This window comes from Bombina bombina, chromosome 7 (genome assembly GCF_027579735.1).
Source record: "Bombina bombina isolate aBomBom1 chromosome 7, aBomBom1.pri, whole genome shotgun sequence".
Classification (NCBI taxonomy): domain Eukaryota; kingdom Metazoa; phylum Chordata; class Amphibia; order Anura; family Bombinatoridae; genus Bombina; species Bombina bombina.
The window spans coordinates 501,323,727-501,341,880 of NC_069505.1; the positions used below are offsets into that span (position 1 = coordinate 501,323,727).

The window sequence follows — 18,154 nt, forward strand, 5'->3', positions numbered from 1 at the left end:
ACCCACTCTACTTACAACTCGTAATAAGCATGTTACGCCTGACGCATGCAAATACCAACAAAATAAACTTTATTGCTCTTGCGCTCAACTCGTAGCCTAGCCCTATGGTAGCTTTTCTAAGACGAGTAGTATTGTATTATCTTTTTTTTTAATGAAGCTAATATATTCCTGCTGCACTCAGAAAATAAATCCAAACTTTACTGCCTACAGCTCTCTCCACCCATGTCTGCAGCTCATTATATGTGCAGAGAATTGTATTTCCCTTAGAGGGAACAGCAGCATTTCATTACTTTTTGGTGAGCATTTGCAAAACATCACAGAATCTAGTACGTTGTATCTTAGAGTAGCGTCGTTACCATATATTCCTACTCTGTATGAAGGCTTCCGAGGTCTAGCTGAAAGATACTACTGATTGGACCCTACGTATCAGTGATTTGGGAATTTTAAAAGCAAGACGAAAGGGACAATTTTCTGCCAAAAAAGGTAATGATTAATTATATTTATACTTGAAAATATACAAATTTATATGCATTAACATTTACTAAGTATTAGATAATGTGATGTGTGTATTATGTCCCTTTAATAAACATAGAAATGTTTGATTTTCATTTACAGTGTTACAATCTTGCAATGTCATTGTCCTCAGACAACCCTCTCGTGCAGGGACACAGCGTGATAGTTTTTTTTTAATGTTTTGCAGAATTAAACAGATGGTGCCAGGTTTACTATTTATATTGTAGGGATCTAGATGGATATATGTGTTTTTTTTTTATATGAACAAGCATGGATCCGTCTAAAACTAAGTACGTAAACACCTCTGGATTTTTCTGGTCTAGTGTCTAATTTAACTCTTTAAGGACACAGCTTTCAGTTTGCTCAATTGTTTTATGACGGAAAAATTCCGTCATTTGTCCTTAAGAGGTTAAACAAACACACTTTGAAAAAATTATTTTTATAACAAAAAACATCAGAATCCTGCTTAATCCAGGTCTTATTTACATAAACACACAAATGCAAATACAACCAAACGTGCCATATACCTACCAGATCATACTTTTTTTCCCTATGGATCTACAGTATGTATAATTTAGACAGACACCTAGTAATTCAAGTCTTTCCCACATAAACATGATTTTTTACTTAAAGGGACAGTCTACACCAGAATTTGTATTGTTTTAAAAGATAGATAATGCCTTTATTACCCATTCCCCAGTTTTGCATAACCAACACAGTTATAATAATATACGTTTAACCTCTGTGATTATCTTGTATCTAAGCCTCTGCAAACTGCCCCTTTATTTCAGTTCTTTTGACAGACTTGCAGTTTAGCCAATCACTGCCTGCTCCCAGATAACTTCACGTGCACGAGCACAGTGTTATCTATATGAAAAACGTGAACTAACACCCTCTAGTGGTGAAAAACTGTTCAAATGCATTCTGAAAAGAGGTGGCCTTCAAGGGCTAAGAAATTAGCATATGAACCTCCTAGATTAAGCTTTCAACTAAGAATACCAAGAGAACAAAGCAAAATTGGTGATAAAAGTAAATTGGAAAATTGTTTAAAATTACATGCTCTATCTGAATCATGAAAGTTTATTTTGGCCTAGACTGTCCCTTTAACAGCATTTGATCCAGCAATGTAAAAAAGAAAAAGAAAAAGAAAAAAAAGTAAGTTCTGAATTAATCCAGATGTTTTTGTGTAAAATTCCTGTATCTTGATTTAGTTTTCTTGCAAGATCCAGATGTTTTTATGTGTAAAAATGTATTGGATCCAGCAGTGTCTAGATGTGATTTTGTAGAGAAGACTTGGATTTGTGTGTGTGTTTGAATTAGTTATGGATCCAGTGTTTTTTTTGGCAGTATCCAGATGTTTGGTGTAAAATAGTTTTGGATCCAGCGGTATCTAGTTGTGTTTGTGTAGAGAATACGGAGCTGATTTATCAAGCTTCATGTGGAACTTAATGTCTGAGGGCTCGCCGGAAACCGCTGCTCCATAACTTGTCCGCCTGCTCTGAGGCCGTGGACAGAAATCAACCTGATCGAATACGATTCGGTTGATTGACACCCCTGGCCGCAAATCTGCAGGGGGCGGCATTGCTCCAGCAATTCACAAGAACTGCTGGTGCAATGATAAATGCCGACAGCGTATGCTGTCGGCATTTATCGATGTGCAACGGACATGATACGCTACATCATATCATGTACGCTTGCACTATAACAAATATACCCCAATGTGTCTGAATTATCTATGAATCAAGCTGTTTCCTGTTTAAAAAAAAAAGGGTAGGCTCTGGCAGGATTTAGATGTTTTTTTGTTTGTTTTTGTAAAAGCATTGGATCAAGCAATGTCAATGCTCTTATATGATCCAGATGTATCTGTGTAAAAAAAAAAGAAGTATTGGATCCAGTTTGGATTTATTTGTTTGGAATAAACTTACATTTGTGTTTGTCTAAATTAGATATGGATCCAGTCAAATACAGCATTTTTTTTTTTTTATAAAAATGAAGCAGAGCCTGGAAGGATCAATATATTTGTCTGTAAAAATGTTTAGGATCCTGTGGTATCTAGATGTGTTTGTGTAGAGAAGACTTGTGTGTCTATTTGTGTTGTCTCTTTAATAAAGCCATGGGTTTGTAAAAAAATTTAAAACTATATTAGATCCAGCAGTGTCTGATTTTGGAGAATTATATAACATTAGCTTACCGGTAGCTTTATACTTTAAAGGATTGCAGAGAAATTGTAACTAAAACCTCCTTTTACCAGAACGCCGCTCCTTGCTCTACTGAGCGGGTCTGGATTTTACACAGCGCATCTCTGCAATACTGTGTGCCCGGTCGCGCCAATTAAAATGAATTCAGCTCGCTCCCGCTACTAGACCAGAGCGGGAGTGAGCTACATTCAGAATAGTAATTTTAAAATAGAGAAAACCTCAGCGCCTAATGGTAACCTCTAAGCCTAAGGAGGGGGACTCCTAGCAGGTGCCCAATGGTTAAAGCAGATAAAGAAAAGAAAAATCCCAGGCGCCTACCCTAAGGAGGCTAGGTTAGAGTATAATTGGATGGAGAGCCAAATTGGTCTAAAATGTGTTTTTAATACATAAATAAAGGTAAATACATGGTAAAAACAAGTTCAATACAAAACTATCATGGATCCATGGTACATTACATATATCATAGAATAGTAATTTTACCCCTGTTACATTAATAACGAATGTAGCACATAACAAATAAAAAAGCATACTTAAATGTCTGCTCTGTTTTAGTAACATTAAGGTAATTAAAGGGATAGAACGGTCAAAACTGAGATGTACATGTGGGCATTTCCATTTGAAACAGAAGCATTTTTGAGATATATATATATATATATATATATATATATATATATATATATATATATATATATATATATATATATATATATATATATATATATATGAAAAACTATTCTAGGAAAAGTTAATGCTGTTTTTCTGCAGCATACTCACATATGCTGTGAGGACCCTTATACCAGTATTCAAACACTACACCTTCTCAGAGAGTCAGCAGTAGCTTGTATGACACAAATTATGTTTTTACAGAAGCAATACACATTACTTGCAGCTGATTAGGCATGGTGTTTCAATACTGGTGCACAGCCCTCACAGGATATGTGCGTAAGCCTCTTAAAACCAGTAATAACTTTATTTAAAATTGGCATTTTTGATAATGGACATATATTGCAAAATGCTTATATTAAAAATTGAAATGCACCCATGCACATGTTGACCTTTAATCCTGTACAACACACATACATATATATATATATATATATATATATATATATATATACAAATATATATACAAATTAGAAGCGGATTGCACTCCAAGCTAACAGATACTCCAATGCCCTGGGTGCTGCAAAATGGGCATACAAAACATAGAAACAAAGCGCACTCCTAGGGATCCTTTTTCAAATACTTTTAATGGTGAACGTTTTCGGACGTATAACGTCCGTCCTCAGACCAAAAAGATGTTACATACTTACCCCAACTGCTCTTAAATGTGCTAGACAATCAGTGAGAACCGGCCGGACCTGCACGCTCTCCCGAGTAGCTCCGCCCCCAGCGTGTGACATCATCAGCCCGGGCAACGTGAGTCCGGTCAGAACAAAAATATACTTAAGTGCACCCTACAAAATAATAAAACAGAAAATGGGCATGATGCAGACAAACAAATGCACAGTAATTACAAAATAATCTGAGTATTAGAGGACTATTGATTGGTTGTGTAAAGTGTGCCACGACCGGTTGTCATAGCAACCGTCACTAACAAAACTTGCTGGGCACATGACAATAGGACAACCAATGGTAGAGCCCCAAGCATCTCACAAATATTGTATCATACCAAAGCTATGTAATAACTCATGAAGGAAAAAATGCAGAATACAAATGCAGAAACAAGAATGTTAACTTAAATGTTATTATAATATATTGTCAGCTCTACGTTGTACTCAAGAAACTGGAACGCTTAACGGTCATGTGACCCAGTTTCTTGAGTACAACGTAGAGCTGACAATATATTATAATAACATTTAAGTTAACATTCTTGTTTCTGCATTTGTATTCTGCATTTTTTCCTTCATGAGTTATTACATAGCTTTGGTATGATACAATATTTGTGAGATGCTTGGGGCTCTACCATTGGTTGTCCTATTGTCATGTGCCCAGCAAGTTTTGTTAGTGACGGTTGCTATGACAACCGGTCGTGGCACACTTTACACAACCAATCAATAGTCCTCTAATACTCAGATTATTTTGTAATTACTGTGCATTTGTTTGTCTGCATCATGCCCATTTTCTGTTTTATTATTTTGTAGGGTGCACTTAAGTATATTTTTGTTCTGACCGGACTCACGTTGCCCGGGCTGATGACGTCACCCGCTGGGGCGGAGCTACTCGGGAGAGCGTGCAGGTCCGGCCGGTTCTCACTGATTGTCTGTCACATTTAAGAGCAGTTGGGGTAAGTATGTAACATCTTTTTGGTCTGAGGACGGACGTTATACGTCCGAAAACGTTCACCATTAAAAGTATTTGAAAAAGGATCCCTAGGAGTGCGCTTTGTTTCTATGTTTTATATATATATATATATATATATATATATATATATATTTGCTTATGCAACTATAATTGTTCAGTTATCACCTAGATTATGGATCATAAACTAAACTGAAGAAATACAAACCCATAGATTAATCTCTTACTATAGTGAATTGCTTGTGCACTAGCAGCACCGCCTGTTTTTCAAGCCCTGCTTATACTTGGAATATTTGTCAAACTTTATTTTAGGGAGTCAGAAGAAAAACAAATCTCTTGGATGTCTCTCATGGATACCATTGGGGTAGGAACGTTCCTCCTTCTGGTCATAACCAGCATTTTCATGTACCTGACATGGAACCAAATGTACAGGAAACGTAACCTTCCTCCAGGTCCAACGCCTCTCCCGCTGATCGGAAATCTGCTGCATATAAAGTTGGGTGAAATGGCCGGATCGTTAATGAAGGTTGGTTATTACAAGTGAATCAGTTGTATAGAATAAAAGATCTGTTTATTAATTATGTGACAACCAGAAATAATATGACCTAGAGACTCAGACTTACTTTATAAGTTAGAGTTGTCTAAACTTTACACTTAGACCATATTTGAAGGCTACACTTGATAAAAACTAACAATCACTGAAGGATGAATATGATTAAAAAGTTGAAGGGATACGAAACCAACGTTTCTAAACAACTTTCTAATTTAATTTCTATTATCAATTTTGTTTCGTTCACTTGGTATCTTTAGTTGAAAAGCAGGGATGTAATGCTTAGGAGCCACCCATGTTGGGAGCACTATATAAATGTTATCCATTTACAAGAACACCAAGTAGCAGCACTATTTCCTGCTATGTAGTACTGTAGACATCTTCCAAGGTATCTCTTCAAAAAAGAATATGATGGGAACAAAATACATTTGATAAAAGAAGTAAGTTGGAAAATAAAATAAAAAATTGTATACTCTGTCTGAACCACAAGAAACATTTAGAGCCAGATTATCAGTGGCGTTCTAACAGTTAAGCACAAGCGAAAAGGAGTTTATCGTGGCTGTTTGCGCATCGGGTGTAGCGCTCATATTGTGAGGTCCATTTATCAAGCTCCGGATGGAGCTTGGGGGCCTGTGTTTCTGGCGAGTCTGAAGACTCGCCAGAAACAGTAGTTATAAAGGCCGCTGCTCCATACCATAACGCTGTCCGCCTGCTCTGAGCAGGTGGACAGGAATCGCCACAATTCAACCCGATCGAGTACGATCGGATTGATTGACAACCCCCTGCTGGCGGACGCGAGTCTGCAGGGGGCAGCGTTGCACCAGCAGCTCACAAGAGCTGCTGGTGCAATGATGAATATGGAGAGCATATTGCTCTGCGCATTCAGCGAGGTCTTACGGACCTGATCCGCACTGTCATATCAGGTCCGCAAGACGTTTGATACATAGGCTTCTATGAGTTGAAAGTAAACGCGATCAGTTGAGCGTAATTGAAGCTAACTCTGATCGGGTTAGCGTGCCCTTAGAGCTGTGGTTAACTGTTCTGTAAAACAAAAAGTGTCACAAAACACATCAAATATACATTTGAAAGTACATTTACACTCATAATAACATCATCTAATAAAAAGTATTAAAAAAATATGGCACAAAAAAAAGTTATAAGGGCTCAAACATATGAGGTCTCAGGTGTTAGATAAAAAAGGCAGGCAAATGGCTTTAATATTGAGATACATACATGTCTAAAGATGTGTATATATATATATATATATATATGTGTGTGTGTGTGTGTACATATGTGTTTATATGTGTATATATGTATTTACAGACATATATACGCCAAAATACATATATAGACATTTATATATATAAGTTCATTGGAGCCCTTTACAGTCAAGTAGATGAAAACATGTAAAAGCATATTTATGCAATATTCATTTTAATAGCGTTATAATCAGGGACAGGCACGAGCCAAGGCTGTGGCGGACATTTTCTAAAGTAAAGACCTTTAGTGAAGGACACCAAGGTACATTTCAAATTAAAACTATTATTTTATAGTGCTGAATTTTATTATACTGATGCAGATACCACTGATCCTATAACAAGCCCTCCTCTGGCTATACCCATGTGCCAGTGTCACTACTGTGTCATTGTATAGTGCTGGGTGTTATTATACTGATGCAGATACCACTGATCCTATAACCAGCCCTTGTCTGGCTATACACATGTGCCAGTGTCACTACTGTGTCATTATATAGTGCTGGGTGTTATTATACTGATGCAGATACCACTGATCCTATAACAAGCCCTCCTCTGGCTATACCCATGTGCCAGTGTAACTACTGTGTCATTATATAGTGCTGGGTGTTATTATACTGATGCAGATACCACTGATCCTATAACCAGCCCTCCTCTGGCTATACACATGTGCCAGTGTCACTACGGTGTCATTGTATAGTGCTGGGTGTTATTATACTGATGCAGATACCACTGACCCTATAACCAACCCTTGTCTGGCTATACACATGTTCCAGTGTCACTTCTGTGTCTTTGTATAGAGCTGGGTGTTATTATACAGATGCAGATACACATCCAGTATTTTACTCAGGCTTTATTTATTCCATAACTTACCACCCAATATCGCTAACAGTCTCATGACAAGCAACTAACTTTATTCACACTAAATATTTTACCTTTCCTATTATTTAATCAGAAAGAAAAGATATACTAAGGTTATGAATCACAACCTTACTATATCTTTTCTTTCTATTTAAATACTACTTATAATAAACCTCAGGTGCTGGTTAAAGTGATTTACCTTTGCATATAAAGCTCCAGGGACACAGTGGCAGCTTGCTTCTTGAATCTTCCCTCTCTCTCTGTCTCACTCAGAGTCATTTTCTGGTACTAAGCGTCATCATGTGGGAGTGGCCACAACCCTGCGAAACGTGGCACCGCATGTGTTAAGGAGGAGTCAGGACCAGTATTCATCTGTCTTACTCCTCCCTCCCCACAGCAAAATGGGCGGCGGACACTGCAAGGGCCAGTCACGGACACCAGTGTCCGTGTACGGACACCTTGCCTATCCCTGGTTATAATAAGTATTCACTGTAATATGGTCTATATACAGTATTGTTAAAAAGATATTCCTATATCTATTATATCTATAATTTTTCATAATCATGTATCAGACTATAAAAAAAAACTGCCTTGAAAAGGGAGTTCGGCTGGGCATTGCTCTTAGCGGGGCTCCATCTTTATCCCGGCGGCGCTCTATCTTTATCCCAGCAGCAGTCCTCTATCTTCATCCCAGTGACGGTCTTCAATTTTCCTCCCAGTGGCGCTCACGTCCTCTTCATGCTGTCACCAGCCTCACACTAAATTTTGAATGTGAGGTACCCCCTTTAGATAGGGGAACCTTGCATTACTATTGGCTGATTTTCAATCAGCCAATTGAATTAACGCTTTTTTCTATTGGCTGATTTAAATTTGAAATTACAAATCAGCCAATAGGAATGCAAGGATACCCCTATATAAAGTTGTCAATAGAGAAGTTTAGTCCAACTGTTCCTCTGGCCAAACTTTTTGTGGTAATTTAAACAGCACTCCACCTGTAATATGTATTAGAGCATAGAGAACACCATGATCTCTGGATTGATCTCCTAACAATAAGCGCGCTACTTTTAATCTGTCCCTAAATCAGATTGGGATGTTTGACAAGTCATTCTTGTGTAATAATAACTGACTTGCATTTTTTGTGTGGAATAATAACTGCAATGCTGGGCGGACCCATGTCCATTCGCATTTAAAGGGACATGGTACTCATATGCTAAATCACTTGAAACTTATACAGCATAACTGTTAAAGGCTGACATGAAAAGATCACCTGAACATCTCTATGTAAAAAGATTATTTTTTCAGCTCACCAGACTAAGTGCTATGTGAACAGTTATACTTCAGCTGCTGTCCAGTTGCAAATTGAAAAAAAAAAAAAATAACAATAGCCAATCAGCATCAGCAGTGCATTTCATAGTAAACTTCCTTAAACTGAATATGAAAATAAAATGACAGATGCACACTCCCTTGCAAGTCCTGGGACTAGCATCCTGATTGGCTGTTTAAAGTCTCTTTACAGAAGGGTGTGAACTCTTAGGAAATTTCACGGTAAAATATCTTCATTATTTAAATACTGATGTTCAGGTAATATTTTCTGGCCAGCATTTTTCAGCTGTGCTGCATCACTTTCGAGTACTTCAATATTTGGGTATCATGGCCAAAAAGTCAGCTGTCTCACCAATGTCTACATATTGTGTAGCACATTAACTTATATTTTTAAAGATTTAAAAGTCCTAGTTTTCAAAGTCAAACCAGGGTGTCCACATCGGGCAATAACCCCACCCATAGCCTTCCTAATCATGCTCTCGCACCCTGCTCACTAAACACCTTCAATTTTACCCACAAGTCTCTCTAACTTAGCCTGGGCTTCTCGGTTCAGCAAGGCATCCAGCAATTTTGGGAGGTATAAAGGTGTAATATGCCATCTATCAACCACAGCCAATAAAAAGCAGTATAGCAGTAGCACAACAATTTCACTGCATCAAAACATTTGTGTGCGACATCAGTATTTTTATACTCCATGTGGTATAATGGACCAAAATTTTAAAAAATATTGATTATGCTGATAAGGTACCAGCCTATATTTTAAAAAAGCCATGAAGTGCTATTTGAAACAGTTCAAAAGTATTATTTGAGTACAAGGATAAAAAGAAAAGAAAAAACCACAATATAGTTTAATTTATAAATATTACTTAGTAAATACACCAGGGGATGAAACTTAGAAAATGATGTGAACATATCAATAGTCTCCATAACTTCCATACATATTTAAATGGCTTCAAATACTTGGATAAATGTATTAATGTCATGTTTCATACTTTGTTCTCCATGTTACAGCTGAGAGACCAGTATGGCCCAGTCTATACATTGTTTTTTTGCATGAGGCCTGTGGTTTTTATTTGTGGATATCAGGCGGTGAAGGAAGCTCTTGTAGATCATGCAGAGATATTTGGCATTCGTGGAAGACTTCCTTCAATCGATAAATTTACTCAGGGATATGGTGAGTAAGCCAATCTAATATTTAGATATGCCGGTGTTTAAGTATATGCCAGAAGAATGTATGTTGTTTTAATGTAAAACTACTTCTGCTTCAACTCTACATAGATTTTTCTCATGGTTAAAAATGAGTTATAGGCTAGAAATGTAATCTAATTAGAAATGTTTTCTTTATATTAACATAGATATAGGACTTTGAAGATTTTACACCTTATGTAGTGACTGTTTTTTTCCATTCACATTTACATATTGGGATTTTACTCTGAATATTAATTTTAAACATTCTATCAACAATATTCCATATAACAAGTGGAGCGCTAATACATCTGAAAGTAAATTTTCAGTGCGCATATTACAACTTGAAAGTAAAAAGTTAGCTCGAGAGCGAACCTGAGGTGCTAACTGTAGGTCTTCAGATATCTCAACTGCATTAACTCCTCCTCCATAGACTTCCATAGAGAGCGCAATTGGAAAAAAAAAATGTGTTTAACCAGGTGCACTATACCCAACATGAATGCATATTTTACATTCCAATGTTTTTCACAGAATGTCATATTTATTTTAAGTAGATATTTCTATGTATATCTGATGTATTTTTTGTAAAATATATAGCTATATCAAAATAATTATATATATATATATATATATATATATATACCCCTATTCCGCCGCTCCCGGACCCCGCTGCCACCTAAATAAAGTTATTAACCCCTATTCTGCTGCTCCCGGACCCCAACACCACCTAAATAAAGTTATTAACCCCCATCCCGCCGCTCCAGGACCTGTCCGCCACCTACATAATGTTATTAACCCCTATCCCGCCGCTCCCAGACCCCGCAGCAACCTAAATAAAGTTATTAACCCCTATTCCGCCGCTCCCGGACGTAAAACGTATTAACCCTAAACCTCTGGACTCCCACATCACTACCACTAACTAAACCTATTACTGGTAATTTAGTAATTTTTAATAATGTTTAATAGTAGATTTAAATAATTTGAGTAGGGTTAGGTTTTTTTAAATATGTAATTTAGTTAATTTAATTGGTAATTTAATTTAATTGTAGTATAATATTTAGGGTAGGTTAATTAATAGTTTAATTATTTTTTTTATTCTACAGGTAAGTTTAAATTTATTTGAAGATAGTTGTTAGGTTTAGGGGTTAATAGCTTAATTTAGTTTATGGCGATGTGGGAGCTGGCGGTTTAGGGATTAATAGGTTTAGTTAGTGGTAGTGATGTGGGAGGCCAGAGGTTTAGGGGTTAATACGTTTATTTAGTGGTGGTGGGGTCTGGGAGCGGCGGGATAGGGGTTAATAACTTCATTTAGGTTGCGTCGGGGTCCAGGAGTGTCGGGATTGGGGTTAATAACTTTATTTAGGTTGCGGCAGGGTCCGGGAGCGGCGGGATAGGGATTAATAACATTATTTAGTTGGTGGCGGGGTCCTGGAGTGGCGGGATAGGGGTTAATAACTTTATTTAGGTGACGTCGGGGTCCGGGAGTGGCGGGATAAGGGTTAAACATTTTAGTATAGTGGCGGCGTTTAGTGACAGGGTTTAAATAAAGTTGGTAAAAAGCCAAATAGACACGAGATCGATGACTGTTAGTTAATAATAGTACGATGCTCATCGCCGCGTACTTGTTGCACGTCTTTTTGCCGGGATTTTTTATAAATATGGAGAGCATATTCAGGTCCACGGACGCAATGTTAGGCGATGTTAGGCGAGCGTATTGGTGCCGGCGAATGCAGCATAGTTGAGACTTTGATAAATATCCCCCGTTGTCTTATTTTAACCCTTTACAGATCCTGCTTAGTGAAGCTCTACATTTTCATTCTGGGTGCCGCCATCTTGGAGCTTAGGTTTTCTTGCACCTGTGACCGTACTAGTGAACATTCCCAGATCAATGATGTTGCAGGATCTTTAACAGCTGTATTGTGCACTTACGGTTAACACACAATATAGATTGAGAGGTTTATACGCAGTGTAAACATTTCATAACATATATAAAAATAACACAGGTATAATTTAGATCAATGCAGCCACTGTAAAAATATAAAGTGTAAAAGTGCACAACAAAGCTTTCAAAAGGCCACTGGTCTGTGAGAGTGCAGCACTTGTCAAAAGGTGCATGAATAACAAGATGGCTACTGTCATAGCAGGCACTTGTCTAAGAGAGTGATTCCTGCCCTATTGAAGTAAGGAGTGTTGTACCTTTAAGGAGGCCTAGAACAGTGTTTCTCAATCGTGATTCTCAAGTGCCCCCAACAGCCAACACAGAACACAGAAAAAAAATGTGAATCAGATTACATGTCTGGAAATGGAGGTACCCTGTGCCCACAGTCTGTGAGATGGTCTGACCCACCAGTACTCTATATAGTGAGTCAGTGACAAAGTCTGTAATCTGCCGGTGAGATGGCTGGCCTGACCCTACCCGCCCCAGTACTTTATAAAGTGACCACAGTAGTCTGTGACATAGTCCAGCCCCCCCGTACTGTATATAGTGGTACTGTATAGTGACACTGTTTATCCCCTCCCCCCATGCTGTAGTAATAAGGTCTGTAATTTGCTGGTTCCACAAACATACACACACACACACACACACACACATACATACATACACACACACATACACACATACATGCATAAATACACACACAGTAACATACATACATGCACACATACATACATACACACACACATAAACACATACATGCATAAATACGCACACAGTAACATAAATACACACACAGCAACATACATACATACATACATACACACACACACATAAACATCAATGGGTAAAACAGAAAGACTAACCCCTGTAGTCAGAGACACTAGTGAAGCATCATGTCACACTCACATGATCAGTTCAGGCAGTGGCAGGTCAACATTTTTTATTTAAAAAAATAATAATAATAACTTTTTTTTTAAGCTGGACCCCCACCCTTGAGGGCCCAGTCGCAATTGCAACCTCTGCACCCCCTGTAGTTTCGCCCGTGTCTGTTGGGGTATTTGAGGACAGTGGTTGAGAAACACTGGCCTAGAAGGTCAATTAGGCCCTAATTGTTTATCTTTATAAGATATCTGCAGCACGATGCTTGTGTATTGAGTTATCTTACATTTACCTTGGCAGCAGACCTGTCCTTAAACCAGGGCAAGAGGGGACCCTGCCCAGGGGCCCATGCTTTGAGGGACACTGCAGTGTTAGGGGTGAAGGTATGAAAAGGTACAATGTACATCCTGTATTAAGTTTATGAAGAACTGTTTATGGTATAAGGAGGTGTGATATACAGTAATATTCTTTATATAGTTAACACTGAATATTGGGACAGGGGTAAACCAGGGCATACAGAAACCAGGGCATACAGCGGATAGGGAATAAGGGACTGAGGGGTCCCACAAATTTCTCTAGCTAAAGTATTCCTTGTCTGGCAGTTTGTTGTTTGACTTTGGCTTTCCGTGACTACGCTTCTGTATCAACCCCTTGATTTGGACTAACTTGGTATCTGACTTTAGCTTGTTTTTGGACTCTGCATTTGCTTAATGAGTCTGTACTGCTTTTCCCTGTAAGGACTTGACCTGGACTGTTTGACTTTGAATTTCCTTTTTTACTTTGGATTCCTCTACCATAAGGGGATCAACATTTGATTCTCCTATTCGATTTTGTCTTTGTCTGGATAGCAAGACTAAACTGTTGAAAATGTATGTTTTTCTGTAGTATTTAGAGTTATTAATTTACTTTTAATTTATAGTCCGAATTTGTTGTTTTAATTTGCAGGTGCTGATTAAAGTATTAGAGAAAGTTCAGCTACTAAGTTTAGTCTTCTTATTCTCTTACCTCTAGCCTTTGCTTGGTAGCTATATTTAACTTGCAGTATCTCAAGAAGGTTTTATACTGAGTTGGGCCTTGTTGGGCCTTTCAGCCACTGATTTAAGTCTGTAATATTTTAGGACAACAGTACTCCACCTGATACAGGTAAAGACACAGGCCAGGCCAGGAAATCGGTTTATTGCTTGCTATAGCTGCACTTAGTATGAAGCTGTGAAGCTTACAAGTCAGTAACAGTAAGGGTTTAAAATAAGAGAATTTATTTAAAGAGAGCTGTAAGCACAGGACGAAAATAATATAATAGTAATTAGTAGCCATGCTATTGAAGCTGAGCCCAGCAGTTCCTCTTTAAATAAATTCTGCCTCTGTGTATCAATATATTTCAGGAATTGGTTTTGCAAATGGGGAACGCTGGAAGCAAATGCGACAGTTCTCATTTAAGACTCTAAGGGAATTTGGACTTGGGAAGAAAAGCACAGAGTTGAAGATTCAGGAGGAGGTACAGAATCTGGTGAATGAAATAAAAATAGTAAATGGTAAGTTCAATACATTTACAAAAACAGTGAAGGTTTCTAAAATATTCAATGAAAGAAACATGAAAGAAACATTATGTTTAATTTGCATTTCTTTGGCATAGTGAACCAGGGACTCATTGGTAGTTCAATGTTATAAGTTAGAGTGTGTATATTAATATAAATAAAGTGGATGGGTATGAAAGTGGTTCATAAGGTTTAACACATATAAAGATGCATTATTGAACCTATTAATAATTATCTTGCTGGCATGTGTGTTTGAAAAATTAATAGAATAGCTGTTGCTATATAATCAGAGATGCATTTTCATCTTCTAATACCCTTTGGCTTATTTTAAATTAAAACCTCACTTCAAAGTTCTCAATACATAAGATATAAAATGTTATATATGGCATGCTGTCCCCAATGGCTTTCTTTTTGTCTCTCTCCTTCTTGTAATCATCTCTGTCCTGTGTGCTAAACTTTTATCTTCCCCTTTGAACCACACTCCTGTTAACCCTTATTAATCCCCCTGTTGTCCTTTTTTCTTTGTCTCACTCTTCTCTGTTTTGTACCACCTCCTTTCTCATTTTCACAACCCTTTTGCCCCGTCGTATTTCTCACTTGTTTATGTCACTCATTCCCCTTTCTGTGCTTTCCTTTTAACAACTATAACATTTTTTTTCCATTTTTGTAATTAACTTTCTCCTCTTTGTTTTCCTATACAAGCGTATTCCTCGACTTTATATACAAAAATAATAATGTTTGCATAATCATTTTTATAAACAAACTGATGTTATCGGGCACCATGTCAACGAGTGACTATCTATCTATCTATCTATCTATCTATAATCTATCTATCTATCTAGCTATCATCTATCTATCAATCATATATTATCATCTATCGCTCTATCTTCTATCTTCTAATCATCTTCCAGCTTTAAATCGGGGGGATGCTTGAAGTGTAGTGTAAAATAAAATACAGATAAAAAATAATGTACACAGTAGATCGAAGAATGTGACAATAATCTATCCATTTGTTGTCTCCTTGGAAAGATTTGTCAAAAAGCCAAGTTTTTTCTTTAGAAGGAAATGAAACCCCTAAAATGTCTTTCATGAATCTGACAGTGTATAAAAAATAAATAAACCTTTCAATTTTACTTCTATTATCAAATTGGCTTTGTTTTCTTTGTATCTTGTTGAAAGCAGCTAAGAAGGTGTAGGGATGTGCACATGATTGGAGAAATATATAGAAGTGGTTTATTAACCATGTTATACATTTGTAAGAACAGTAGGTGGCAGCACTGTTTCCTGTTATGCACTGCTCCAGATATGTGCACACTACCTATCTAGACATCTCTTCAACAAAGAATATCAAGAGAACAAAGTAAATGTGATAAGAAAAGTATATTGAAAACTTTTTTTAAAAAAAATGTATGCTCTGTCTGAATTACAAATGAAAAATTTGGGTTTCATGTCATGGTCACGTTTATTAAAACTTTGCAGATCTAAAATGTTTAGACTTTTCTTATTTTCCACAAACAAAAACATTATGCTAATCAATTAAAGAACATGACAAAGAACTAAGCAATTTTTTTTTTATGGAAAAAGGACAAAGCCCCTCACAAATTTGCCCAAAATGTATTCAAACCTTTTATCAATCAAATTAGTGGTTCCCAAAGTGTGTGGTACCGCCCCCTGGGGGGAAGTGGGATTACTGAGGTGGCACAAGAGATGAAATGGGGCACTGGAATTACCATAGGGGGTGCTAATAGGAAAGGAGTGGAAGAGGATGCTACTAGGCTCCTCCAAGTATAATTCTCATAATTAATTGTTGTTTATTCTTGATGCAAAAAGCAAAACAACTGTCTTACTTTATATTTGAAATTTTTTACTTGAGGTTTGCATATCTTGTTTTACCATTGCTGTACATTATTATTGATTATTAATTGCACTGTTTAGAATCATTGTGTAGTAGCAGGAAACACAAAAAACCCTGCCTGCTGTGCTTCTCTGAGAGCTTTGTACACAATCAGCCATCTTATTTTTTTTAAGTCTTCTGTCATAAGAAATAATCTGAATGCACTAACAGTTTGGTATGTAAAATATACTTTAAAATTTGATGTATTGGTGCAGTAATACAACTATGCTTCAAGCAAAGATATCAACTCCAGATCTCCAACAATGGCGATTGGGACACTGGTATAACTTCATCAAACCCATCCATTAGATTAAACGTTTTTGAAAAGTTAAGTAATTATTAAATGTGGTTTATAAGACTCATTATCTTTATTAAGGGCACATCTGGGGCCCATTTAAGAATGCTGCCATTTAACCTCTCTGTCACCTCAAGATCCGATCGGGATGATTCACAAGCCCTGCTCTCAAGTGATTTGCTGTGCAGGGGGAGTGGCTCCACAAGCAATAGTTTGTGCAATGCTAAATACAGGGATCAGAAGCTGCCTGCTCACCACCAATTTCCAGCAGACAAGGTTCCCAGAGGTGAACCTTGTCTGACTGTGCATTAATAAATGGGGCCCCTGGCCTGAATATTATTTTTGTGTATTATGTTAGGGGGGTGCTGATGGTGAGTTTATAGAACAAAGGGACAGTGACCTGAAAAGGTTTTGGAACCACTGGGTAAGATGAACAATATTAAGGCGATAGAGGCTCTTGCTATCACCAATAATTTGATTGTGTCTAAACTAGCAGCTTACCACAGCCCATCTCCCTTTTAATCCTTTTCCTAATACATTAGTTAGACTTATGAGGTAAAAGATACCTCCAGATCATCCTCATTAACATATTAGACCAACCAACATGCACACCAAGGAATCGAACAATCAACCACATACAGTCAGATTCCATACTGGTAATCAATTCTAGTACAGTTGAAGAGACCATGTATTTGCCTCCAACGTGCAACACAATTATGTGCAGTCTCCCCATATGTGTTGTGCTTCCTGAACAAGCACCAGCAACTACTGCCAATGCATGCCCCTGCCACTCGCTAAATGCTACTTTAAATGGGAAAACCCAGTTGTTGACCATTTGTACTTGATGCACTTATAGATGCCCAATGAACAAGAATGGTTAAGTATCCAAACTCTGGTAAACCCAGAACTGGCTCCTAAAAAAACAGGCACAATATAGGGTTACTCAACATAAATTCATGAAATCCAACCTAACTTTAAAAATATAATTTTATTTTTAAGCAACAGGCAAACACAAGCACCATAAAATGTGTCTATAACTAGTTGACATTTCTGCCATTGGGGCTGTGGTAGCAGCCCCAATCCAGAAAGAATGTGGTGCTACCCTAAAAGGGCCTAGGATAGTAAGCCATGTTTCCATTCACAGATTAAGCACAGAACACAGAGAAACCATTTGGAAGACACCCATCTTCATAATACTTACCCTCAAATCTGCATGCCATTAACTGGAATAAATCAGGGTGAATGGGGAGCAAGCTAAATTCTGATACCAAATTAGATAATAAAGCTCCCTGTCCCCCCATCTCTCTTAAGTACCTCTAATGTCTGATTGAAATAATGATAATGGATAATACTAACCAATGGTTCAATGGCATTAGCTGAGCAACATTTATTATAGGACAGGCGCAGAAACAATTAAACCTGCCTTTT

At 37.4% G+C, this 18,154-nt stretch overlaps 1 protein-coding gene across 1 annotated transcript in view; it reads left to right on the forward strand.

Annotated features, from left to right (window-relative positions):
* The first annotated feature begins 281 nt into the window (after positions 1-281).
* LOC128666881 (cytochrome P450 2G1-like) overlaps positions 282-18,154 on the forward strand; it is a 58,211-nt gene continuing 40,338 nt past the window's right edge. Inside the window, exons 1-4 of the mRNA XM_053721687.1 lie at positions 282-483; positions 5,325-5,538; positions 10,011-10,173; positions 14,385-14,534. Coding sequence (XP_053577662.1) covers positions 5,353-5,538; positions 10,011-10,173; positions 14,385-14,534 — 499 coding nt within the window. The 5' untranslated portion in view covers positions 282-483; positions 5,325-5,352. The remainder of the gene's footprint in view (positions 484-5,324; positions 5,539-10,010; positions 10,174-14,384; positions 14,535-18,154) is intronic.